Genomic DNA, 12,662 nt, shown 5'->3' with positions numbered 1-12,662 from the left:
TACAGGTGGGAAATGGATTTTACTTGATGAGGCCCAGTTGGTTGCCACTTGAAAGGCATTAATCATCAAATTTGGGACCTTGCGGATATTAAAGAACCTTCAATGATTAACACACAACTTACGTGTACACATTTAGAGCATCCTATTCCGGCACCTAGTGGAGAACACCCAGACTCCTATTTCATAGGTGTGTACAAGCATGGATTCATGATTTCTCCACCAGGGAAGCAAAGTTATGTACCCAGGCAATTTCCAACGAATTGCCCTTCAACCCAATTCTCTTTGGGAACAATATGGAGTAATGTGAAGCATGGCATGGGTTTCCACAGAAATCTAGGGTTTTCACACATTTCCATGTTTTCCCCTTGGGGTTTTTTGTGTGTTGTTAAAAGGAGACAACAACATACTAATCACTGGTGGAAGCCTAATACGAGGAGAGTCAGTTTCAGAAATAAGTGTGTGAATACAGCCCCAAACAGATGCAAATATATAAACCAACAGAAATTGTCTTTGTAATTGACCTCTGCAACTGAGTTATGGGCGTGTAATGTCAAAAGGACCCAAGCAATTTGGGATTACTGGAGCAAGACTGCAAATAGGATTTTTTTTTGTAAACCTTTTTATTGGATTTTACAGTTGCTGTTCAGGTTATACAACAGTTATTAGTGTTCATCATTGCATATTATTCATTGCCCACATTTCCATAGTGAATAATTGCATGTCTATTGAGAGGGGGTGCCACTCTGCACATGAGAGGCCGGCCTAGATGTATGCCTGTATGGGGGAGTCAGGAGGCTTAATGGAATAGCCCTTCCATAGGAGCGCGTGTTGGACCAATGCTGCCTATGTGTGGCAGTTCAAGAGGACGATTCATGTGTACAACAACCTGGGGAAATAGAACTCGGGGAGATGCAGGCAGGGTTCGGGGGGGTAGGTCCTCGCCGGTCCACTATCGGCAAGCAGTGATTTTCCTTCAGCGGATGTGGGATGATCTAGTCAGGGAGTTCGGGGTTCTTAGTTCGGGGAGGGCTTATGAGGGTCGAGGTGTATTTGGTCTTGACTCCATCTGGGTGGCCTGTGGAGTCTTCCTGGGGGTCGCTTGTGCTTGTACAAAGTTATGGAGGAGTAGTGACTACTCCATCAATATGGGGTTTCGTCACGCGCCGCATGCCTCTTCCTGCCTGATGATGTCTTCTTCGGCCGCGGCCCATTTCTTAACCACCCCCACCACGAAGCTATTGGGGGAACGCTCGGTGAGCGCCAATGCATTGCTATGCTTCGCGAGGAGTATGGCTAGTACTGCAAATCGGGTCTTTACCTTTCTCTGTTTGTGTTGCTTAAAGATTCCAAGGGCACACGCCTCCCATGTGGTGAGCCAGGCCTGTGACCGTCTGCAGTGTAGTGTGTACTGTTCTCCAAAAGTCTTGTAGGTGGGGCAGGCCCAGAAGACTTTAAATAGGATGAGAAGAATAAACTCATTGTGAAGATGGCACCTGTCTAGCCTAGAAAAATTGGAAGAATCCTTTGCAGAAAGCTAATATGTATGGACATAGTTGATCTGAATTATGGTGGTGGGCATTATGAGAAGGATGAGGAGGAAACCAAGAGAAAGTCACCCAGATGAGCACATGGTGTTGGGCAAAGCCAAGACTGTTACATCTTTGTGGTATTGAACATTGTAAATAGAAGATATCAGACAGGTAGAAGACATTTGCCCACTCACCCAACTTTATTATTGATATGAATTACACAGAAGTGATTCAGCTCTAAAGGTAGACAGATATGCAGGTTATGATATCAGGAGGCAGGTGGATTGGATTTCCTTCAGCATCTTTCGTGTATCTTTCCTTGGCTGTTCAACGTACAGAAGGTTTCCTACATAATCATTTTTTGGCCTCAGCTTTTCTGGCCTTGCAGAGGTTATCAGAGATGTGCTATGATATTCTCGGCCTGGGACACTATGGTACTCTCTTAAGACGTTTTCATGAAAGGATTGTGCCCGACTATTTATTCCTTAAATATTTAGGTAAGCACACATAGAAACATTACTTCATGTTTTCCCAGTAAAATGATCATCAATTCACAGTCATTTTGTAGTTCATAGTGAGTAGCACAGCACGTTAACAGCTGGGTTATCTACAGGTAGCAGAGGCTTCCTCTCTTCCCAATACTGTGAAAGCCTTCAGTCTGTCGGCAAATACAGAAACTAAAATCAAAATAACACTTGCCAGATCCTCTGTCCTCTGTCCCTTCAGTCTGGGACTCTGATAAGCGCATGTTGGGGGTTATAAAGGTTCTATCTAGCCCTCCCAGCTTTAAAAACATGTTGTGCCCTTCTTCAGTGGGAATCCGTATCTCTACTCCAACTCTGCCATAGGCTTTTGCTGGCATTCTCCGGAGTGCTGCCTGTTGCCCGTTACCCTCGCTGTGACTGAGAGCCAAGTAAGAACCTTTTCAATTCTGCAAACAGGGCAATCTGTTAGGTGACATTATATTGTTACCTTTAGGCCAAGTGCTGGCTGATGATTGGGTGTTGTAACCACAGGACACTACAGTTTCTTGAAGGAGTGCTGGTTCACATACCTGCTCAAATCCAGAGTTGCCCAAACATGGTAAGCGGCAGGGAAGAGGACAGCATTCTGGTCATCTATGTACGAGTTTCACAATAGGGCTGTGTGACAATCCCATGGATGTATGAGCAGTAGACACATTTAAGAGCATTCAGCATCACAGCCGTAGACGAAATTGGTCCAAAGCGGATACAAAAGTGCACTGGTAAAGGCATTGGAATATGCTTTAACTAAGGCCCTGAAACAGAAACGGTCTGCCGGTTGGCTTTTGGTATTGGGTACATGGCACAGTTCACTACATATTTTTCAGAAGGATCATGGAACAGTAAGACCAACAGAGTAACTGGCAGTCCAATATTAATTTCGGTTTGCAAGGTGAGTATCAGTCAGCAAAAGGGAGGAACACAAGTTAGTAAAAGAAAACAACAAGTCAGGAAGTAAAAACAAAGATTTTCTTCTTGAAGGGGTTGCTGAAGAAGCTGCATGAATTAATCAGAACTAATCGAGTAAGATTTGGCTCACAAACTGAGTTTTCCTAGAAGTTATATTCATTAAGATCTTTATTGCAAGATGCTCAGTAGCTAGGCCCAAGGGTCAACTTGCAGGTAGATCTCAGAGAGCTCACGAAAGAAAGCACAAATATTTCTTAGAGTGCATTCAAAAATGACAAATCTACACTGAGGCTTATGTGGAAAAATTATTCCTGGTGAAAATGTGGCAGAGCTGCAAATAGGAAGCAGGTAGTAAGACAGTGAAGACAAATCGCTGGGAACAACTTTGTTGGAGCTAAAATAAACCAGCTTCAAAGAATTAGTTCAAAAAGAGTTGCAACTAAATTGTATTGCGGCAAAGGCTGCAAAACGATAGCTAGCAGAATAACTGTACCAAAGATTAAAAGCACTTACTGAAGTAATCCTTCTGCGGGTCCACCCATGAGAACTTCTGAGATGACAATAGAATTTTCACCGTTTGTAAAGTGTGGATTATCTCTACCTCCAGAAATCGCCATTCCAAAACCTTTCTTGGCATCCTAAAATCGCAATCACAAACAGAAGTTTCAAACATCATACACATTTTTCTGTAGGGAGAACCAGAATTAGTGTAAATGTAAAGTGAAAATGGCCACCGTAGTGATCATTGGCTAAAACGTCTGCGTCATTGTAGACTTTTTAAGAGGAGGACAGTGGAACATTGACGAGGGACAGTTCAAAAACAGCCTACTTAAATGGTGCAAAAGCCTCAGTTAGAAATGAAAGGAAAGAGTAGGCCGTTCAGAGAGTCTAATGCCCACTTAGACACAGCATGAGAGGCACATTTACTTTTACACAAAATGTGACCCTAGATAGATGTTGCACAATAAAACTAGAAAGTAGCAGGCTCATAAACACAATAACAATTGACATGCTCCCAAACAAATCAGTGGATGAAAGAACAAGTTCACGAAGGTGGCGTAGGATGAAGAAATGTAGGATACAGTAGAGTATAGACAACGGGTGATTGTGGATACGAACATGGGCTCTATGGTGGTCTAAGCAGGAAAGGAAATGGGCTGATCAAATAGTTATGAAGCCCTGCTGTTTATCGTTTCAAAAGAATGAGAAAAAAATGTAATTACGAAATGGAAACAGCCATACAGAAAAAAATTCCAGTATCTGAAACAGTGGTTCTGACTCAGTCTTGTAGAAATCACGTATTTCTATTCATGCATGAATTTATTATTATAATTTTGCTTCCTGTTGGCCAAGCAAATTCAGGTGCTAATAGCGCTGTACAGCATCTTTGCGCTTTAAGGTCTTCCATATGGTTGAGCAGCGGCAGCTCCTCAGTAATTGAGAGTCGCTTGACTGGCTGGCTAACAGCCAGCAAATGAAAAATAAAACTATGTTCTAGCATAGTTTTATTTTTCATTTGGCAGCTCCGAGCCACCTTGTGTGGGGAGGGGCGGGCATGGGAGGGGGGGGGAAGGGGAGTGCTATGTGAAATTCCTAAGTGCACATATGGGTTGGCCAAACAGACATGCGCACTTAGGTTTCTCCAGCCCGGCTGCATTGAACAGCAGGGCAGAAGAAACCCCACAGGCTCCCTGGTCTGAGTGGAGAGTCTTTTCAGCCCGTGCAGACCAATCCCTGTGCTGGTCTCACAGCATGAGAGCAGTATGGGGATTGGATAGGAGTCTGTCCAAGGGACTGCTGGGACCAAGAAGAGGGCAGTCGGCGCGACGCCAGAGGTGGACGGCAGATTCAGGTAAGTTAAAAAAAATTATATTACTACTAACACCCCCCACCACAGTACGTGCCCTCCTGTTCCCTTCACCCGCCCCAGCACACTTTGTTTGTGGTGGCCGCCAAGGATACCTGTGTTTGTGGTGGCTGCCACTGATATGGAGGTCAATTTCCAAGAGAGAACACATTTTGCAACTTTAAACATTTGACTGTAGAGGTCTGTGAAATTGCATTGACAATGTACTTCTAAAGGCAGTTTAATTTGAACTCTCTCTGACAAGGAGTTTAACTGTTTGAGGTTTGGGGCCAACAGCTGCCGAGTTCTACATTTTATGTATGCTACTCTATCATTTAGTCTATTGTTGAAGCTGGAGGAGGTCTCTCTCCTCTGTGTAGCCTAGCCTATTCAAGTTCAAGTTTTATTTTTATTTATGATTACGGAACTCTCATGAGATCCACATAAAAGACATAGCATTACATTCCATAAAATCTTGAATAAGTGATATTCCATTACATGGAATAATGAATAAAAATACAGAGTGAACTGGACGTCGAAACAACCACCTAATACAGGGTCAGAAAACATTTTAAAAAGTTATACAATTTAAAACAGAACATTTCATTACGGGGGTTGTTCATAGCCGCAATAAAAGCAGTAGCAGACAGAATATTCAATTGGAGACAGATGGGTCTTAGCCACTTTCGCCTGTGCGACATTAGAGCTGGGCAAACAAAGATGACATGGAGCAAGTCCTGATTTTTCATATTGCAGAGATCACATAAGGCTGATGAACCATACCATCTGGATAAGAGAGATTTCAAAGGAAGTAAGTCCTGCCTTAGTAAAAACAATAGACGCCCGACTCCATGAGGAATGTTCCAGAAAACATACGGTTGCGTATTCCTCACCAGACAGGAATCAATAACTGGAGTGGTGCCTTTTCTTAGAATACGAGTCTCTCTATCCAGTCTAAACCCTAATTCCTAAGATGCGGACTTCAGGAGGGTTTTCAGCTGATATGCAGATAAAGAAAACAAAACAGCTTCATCTAGTTGTAATTGGCTCACAGCACATCAAATTTTTTTTAGAATTAAAGAGTAATCATTAAAATTTCCAAGCAGCTCAATTTTTATAAGATGTCTTAATGTGCCGGGCTCACCCTTTGCCAGGCTAAAGACCCAGCGCACACTCCCCGCTAGACCTTGAACCCAGCTGCTACGTAATCCGAATTCCTGTCTAAGAGCAGCTGTTGAACTAGCTGTGTTGACAGATAAAAGGCTACGTAGGATTTTACCTTCAGAGGAGTTCAAGAAACTCCAGCTTTTCATATCGATTAACTCCATTCCGTAAAGTAAAGAGGCGGGAATTTTTGCTCGATATACCTCCAGCAGTATCGAGAAATGTCTTCTGCCTGTGGCCTTATATAGTGAAACCAAACTCTTTCCCTGGACAATAGCTTTCCGGGTGTTATTAGCTATGTGAGCTTTTTCACTTAAGTTGCTCGTAACAATTTTGCCAAGAAAAGTATAAGATTGCACTACTTCCAACTTTTGGCTCCCCAGGGTCCAAGGAAAGTTCGCATATTTAGAATTCTTCCTACCCGTCAAACACATCACTTTACTTTTTGCAATATTTATCAGCAGATGATGCTTGCCTGCATAATTGTACAAAGCATGCAGGCGATTATTCAACCCTTTAGGCGTTAGGTCAAGAATCAAAATGTCATCAGCATACATAAGACATACGATTGGGGAGCCCCCCAAGTTCGGGACAATACCTGTACTTGCAGAAAGAACCTGGGGTAGATCGGCTATATATAGGAAAAACAGCAAAGGAGCCAATAGGCAGCCTTGCTTTAACCCATTAGCTGTGGAGATAATTCTAGACAGTCCTCTTTCCCCACCCAACAACACTCTTCACCAGGTATCTGAATGCAAGGCACGTAATCTGACAAGAGTTGATGGCATCCCTAAATAGAATAACTTTCACCACAGCAATGTTCTAACCACTTTGTCGAAAGCTGTGGAGAAATCGATAAAGGCGCCATAAACTCGCCCTCCACGAACCTTAACATATTTCTCCGTTATAACCTGGAGTGCAGTCAGATTATCTAGGGTACCGTGCCTTTGCCTAAAACCGGTTTGTTCATAGGGTAGAATTTCGGCCTTAGACACCCAATCGTTAATTAAATTAAGAAGACATTTTGCAAAGACCTTGCCAATAGCATCTAATAGAGCGATTTGGCGGTAGTTTTGAGGTAGGTCTCTAGCCCCTCTTTAGATCGAGCCTGGAATTAGCATCCGAAGGATGCGTCCAGGTGGAGACTTATAGCTGGCTGACTCGGGGGAATGAAGGACAAGAAAGTGCCACACGCTTCCCCTCGCTGGATTTGACTGCGTGCACGCGCAGCCACACTCACGCATGCGCACAGCCACACGCACACACAGGCACACGCATACACACACACCCCCGTCGCCGCCGCACCAACACACACACTAGCGCACCTATACGCACACACAGAGACCCCCCCCACACACACTAGCGCACCTATACGCACACACAGAGACCCCCCCCACACACACACAGCGCACCTACACACACACACACACACACACACACACACACGCCCCCCCCCCACTCCCCCCCTCCCGCTCCTGCTCCCGCATACAGTCCCACTTACCGCCAATCCGGTGTTCTGTAGCCTCCGCAGGGCTCTCCCTCAGGCATGGGAGCCCCGCGTCCCCACTGCTACTCGGGCCAGGAACTCCGTAGGCGTTTATTCGCGCACAAGACGGAAGTCCCGCCCCCCACGCTAAATTTCGTTTTCAAGAGTGCGCGCGCACATCTTGTTTTTTCACGTGACCTAACGCTGTGGCTGTGGAGAGAATACAGGTGACTCACACTGCCATTTGAAATGCACGCTGATCAAATCTTGAAGCTGATTACTGCTTGTTTTTTTTGCCGCGTGCGGTTTTCGGCATGTCTGGTGAATAACCACTACACGCATTCGTACATCTAATGGCAGGCGCATGCATGGCTCTTAGCACATATGACTCTTACACTACTGGGCCCACACAAACAAACATGTACACATTTTACGGGTGTGTTGTGCGCACTAGCATTGACTGCCATCCACTGACGAGCGGGGACGGGGGCGGCCGGGCCTGGGGGTAGGGAGCGGACACGACACGCAGAGCCACCTCTGCAGACGCGCATGCATATGAACCTGACTGTAACAAAGTTAGCACGGAAAGGTCTAGTGCTCACATGACCGGGGTCCCGCGCCAGGCACCCGGACTGGTGTGCAGCAGCAGGCAGCGCCCGCAGGCAGCGGAGGCTAACTGGGAGGCTGTGATGAAAGGCGCGAGCCTGCCTCCGACACAGGTGTGGTGTCTGTGCACATTAAGGCTGCCTGCACGTAGAGGCCTCTGATTGAATTATGGGATCGGTGCTTGATACCCAAAAGCCGCGGATTCAGCAGCCAGCGAAGGGAGCTGCTGGGGGGCCTCCCTCCCCTCTGCTTATAGCTGCATTATTTTACCACGTTAATTGTCAACGTTGCCTTTCGCAGGTCTTGGACAGACTCTTTCTTTTGCAGATGTGTGTATACCTCTCACTGTTTCACTCTTGCTGGTAGCGAGTGTGCCTAGCGCAGCACATCATATATTCAGAGCAGGTCCGATTCTTTATCATTATTTGATAGTGCTCGTGGTCCGGCGCGCAGAAAGAGCAGCTGCAGTGGACATGATATTGAGAAACCCTTTCTTAAGTAGCACTCACCAGTTTCCGTGTGATTATTCAGAAGGGGGTTTCGCATTTTCCTCGAATTACGTTAAAATGAAATTTGTGCTCCCAAATTTGTTTCTAGGGATGGCAGCCATTTGGTCTATTAACATTCAACATACTGTGGTAACAAGGGCCAAGAGCCAAACATTGCATTTTTATAAAGATGCATAAATACCACAACATGTGTCAAAAGTCATATGTGTAGCCTTTGATATCTGGCTTTGTGGAGTCGGGCAGTGCAGTAACATGGAGGAAGGTAATGTCTCTCTAGCAAAGTGAGCAGGACGCTCCTTTTGATGCTCATGTATCTACCTGTCTACGTTAAAGATGGAGAGAACAATCCTTTTGCTGCGTGGGCTCTCGGTTGTGCACTGAGTGGGCACCGCAGATCCTTGTGAAAACTGTGAGCCCGGTGCCAGGGGAGCTAGCTGCTGGTGTTCTGTCGTTGTGAGCCAAGCTAGCCTTTGTCTTGCAGGCACATCTATACGTGCATGTCACAGGTCTGATGATAGGATGCCACAGTGGACTGATCCGTAAGGGATGCCTTGGTGGTGTTGAGTGCATGTGGACCGGCTTGGGTCTTAAGTCGTGTTATCCATGTTTTAGGGAGGCAGCAGAAGGGCTGTGATGATGGCTAAGTTGATGACGAGTCGCTAGTGCGCTAGTAGTGATGGTATGGAGTTCTTGATATCATTTCTTTGCAGGGTCACTGCTGAGGTGTCAGTTTTGCTTTAGTATTAGACCAGCATCACTGGAAGAAGGTTGTTAAACGAACCCGGTCTGCTGCAGTAGTTACATACTACAGTATGTAGCTATAGGTGTTTATTTCCCCTGAAAGACTAAAGAGCATTCTATCTTTTCTTTCCTTCTTGTTTTTTTTCCTTTTTCATTTCTTTCTTTTAATTTGACATTTGTAAACACTCAAAACGTACTTTGTATGCAAAGTTACAAAAACAGAACTTGTAGATTACGACAGAATGTATCCAAATACATAAGTACAGTTTAATTACAACCTCGTTAACATTGTGCCAAAAGCTCACCGTCGCAAACCATACTTAATTATTACTTGCTTTACTCTGGATATTTTTTTTTACTACATTTGTTTTCAGTTTACAGTGCATCAAAACAGTCACCACGGACCTCAAAACCTCTATACTCACCTTAGTGAGCACAATATGTTCAATTGATACAGTCCCAGTCCACAAACTCTACAAACCCAGTCTAATGTGAGCCGGATACATACACTCTCTATGGTAACATAACCACCTGTATTTGTAAAGAGTATGCGCACCCGGGGATTCTTGGCACTATATGCTATTGTTACCCAACTCATTTTAGAGACCTCAGTAGAATGGTTTTATTTAGTTGGCTTAATTGTAACTATCCTACGTGACCTGGAATTAAACAGGAGTCATTGCTTTCCAGTACAGTAGCCCTGACTGAGCCCATCTTCTAGGGTGAGCCTTGAGCAGCTCATTTAGCAACACCTGTTTTTTTATTCTTGGAGTCCGTTGTCCACTTCTGCCGCAAACTATGCTTCTGCATCCTCTGTTGTTCTCGTGTCTGTTTCCGCGCGCGCACTCGCGCATCTGTCTGTATGTGTACGCTTGGTTGCACGTGTATTTTATTTGTTATTTCACAACCCAGTGTTCAAATCATCCCTTCACACGTTCGCTCCCATTAAGAGTGCACGATTCAACCCCCATTCACACGCAATCGCATTCGTACGTTTATCACTTGATCTATGAATGTGATAGTCTGTGGAAGCTACCGTTTAAGCGGCCAGGTGCAGGCAGAACAGGATCATAATAGGTTCCCAGTCCCATTTCCTACTTGCTGGGACAAGTCACACTTTTAGTCAAAATGTAGGGAAACCACAGAACGGGGCTTCAGCTGGTCAGGCATCCTTACATGTTTGAGAATCATTTCAGTCAGCCCAGTTCTGGGGGAATATTGTCCTGAATATTACTTTCATAATGGGGACATCCTAAAGACATGAGTGTATTGTCCACGGTAACCGCAGGAGGGTTCCATAGTGCCTTGATATTAAGAACCTTCATTGAACCCACTCTGCCATTTGGGAATGAATGTACCTGTGCTACGCCAGGGTTGCACCAGAAATTGCTTGAATTATCCAGGTGGTTGTTCACGTCTGAGACATAAGGGATGAGAACCTCCCCTGATGCTGTCCACCCTCATACACTGCACCCTCACACACACACTCTGCACCCTCACTCTGCACCCTCACACGCACCCTCAAACGCACCCGCACCCTCACACGCACACGCACCCGCACCCTCACACACCCCGCACCCTCACACACCCCGCACCCTCACACCCCCACGCACCCTCACACCCCCACACACCCCGCACCCTCACACACCCCGCACCCTCACACACCCCGCACCCTCACACACCCCGCACCCTCACACACCCCGCACCCTCACACACCCCGCACCCTCACACACCCCGCACCCTCACACACCCCGCACCCTCACACACCCCGCACCCTCACACACCCCGCACCCTCACACACCCCGCACCCTCACACACCCCGCACCCTCACACACTCCGCACCCTCACACACTCCGCACCCTCACACACTCCGCACCCTCACACACTCTGCAATGGAACATACACTCCAAATACCACTCAGTGCCACATAATTATATGCAACATATTTGCACACCTCATACTTACACTCTACTCAATGCAACATAAATACACTTTATCTGTCTATCTATCTGTCTATCTATCGCACTCACTCCATCGCCCTCCCTCTATCTATCTATTGCCCTCCCTCTATCTATTGCCCTCCCTTTATCTATTGCCCTCCCTCTATCTATCTATCGCACTTACTCTATCTATCGCACTCACTCTATCTAGCTATCGCACCACCACAGCATCACTCAGGGGCACCACAACATCACTATGCGCTACCACAGCATCACTGAACGCCACAGCATCACTCGTCACCAGCACAACATCACTCAGCGCCACCACAGCATCAATATGTGCAACCATTCAACAACTGGTTCAAATATGTTCTCTCAATGTTTCAAGCTTTATTACAAATGTCACAAAAAGATGTTAATATTTCACTTCTGTTCTTGGATTTCCATCACAATAAAATACAATGAACATAATCTTTAAATATTTACAAAAGCTATTGCCATTTTAAATTACAATAACTTATTTCAGTATTAATTCTTAAAAAAATTAAGCCATTTTTATTTGTAATATCAATACATCTAGGTCACGTAAATACAACACATATTGCATTACAAATGCTATAGGTGTCACATAAGCGAAAGTTAAAACTATTGGCATTGTAAATGACAAAGCTATTAATTTCGCTATTTTCAAAACCAACACATAAATAAAAAATTTGTCATTTACAGTACCAATAGCTCAAACTTTCCTAATGCGAGACCTATAGCATTGCAAATGCTTGTTTAAAAAGAGGGACTAGTATGCTCCCTTTCCAAGATGGAGGAACTGTTCCACTAATAAAACAAAATTTAAACACTGGGTAAAGGATTTTACTCCATAATTCGCTCTGGTGTTTTAGAACAGAAATTAAATTAGGTTTTGCTTGGTTTAACTAAAATATGTATACACAATTTGAAAATGTGTGTATTTTTAAAACTCATAAGCTGATATTAGTAGAAAATACTTACATTTCTCCAAAATATTCAATGGTGATATTTCACTGATAAATTATGTTGCACTGGGAAGACATTGCTAAACATTATTACGCTGGTAATATGGGCGTGGCAGCTATGGCTGTTGTGTTACCCATGATGAGGGATTGCTTTGACAATACTTCAGATTCATTAAGATCCTCTCAACTGGTAATCTTGCAAAAGGTGTCCACTAATGTTTTCTTGTCTGAGGTGGTCACTATTACAACAACGATAATATGGAGTTAGTATCTCTGGATAACTTTTATTTAACATAAGTAGCTCCTATTACAGGAAAAGTTGTAGACCCTTGCTCTAGATAGATGCCACATAGGCAGGAGGCAGCGAGTTCTTTATTAGAGTTGAGGCCCTAGATACAGTCGCACTGTCAGGGTTACAT

General features: G+C 44.7%; 1 protein-coding gene across 4 annotated transcripts in view; it reads right to left on the bottom strand.

Annotated features, from left to right (window-relative positions):
* LOC147727191 (tight junction protein 2-like) overlaps window positions 1–12,662 on the bottom strand; it is a 240,240-nt gene that overhangs the window by 131,121 nt on the left and 96,457 nt on the right. For all 4 annotated transcript variants that reach the window (XM_086961236.1, XM_086961237.1, XM_086961238.1 and 1 more), the window contains exon 3: window positions 3,476–3,600. In XM_086961236.1, the coding sequence (XP_086817362.1) occupies window positions 3,476–3,600 (125 nt within the window). The remainder of the gene's footprint in view (window positions 1–3,475; window positions 3,601–12,662) is intronic.

The sequence above is a fragment of the Lissotriton vulgaris genome, chromosome 3_1 (assembly GCF_964263255.1).
Source record: "Lissotriton vulgaris chromosome 3_1, aLisVul1.2, whole genome shotgun sequence".
Classification (NCBI taxonomy): domain Eukaryota; kingdom Metazoa; phylum Chordata; class Amphibia; order Caudata; family Salamandridae; genus Lissotriton; species Lissotriton vulgaris.
This window is presented reverse-complemented; position numbering and strand designations above follow the sequence as displayed.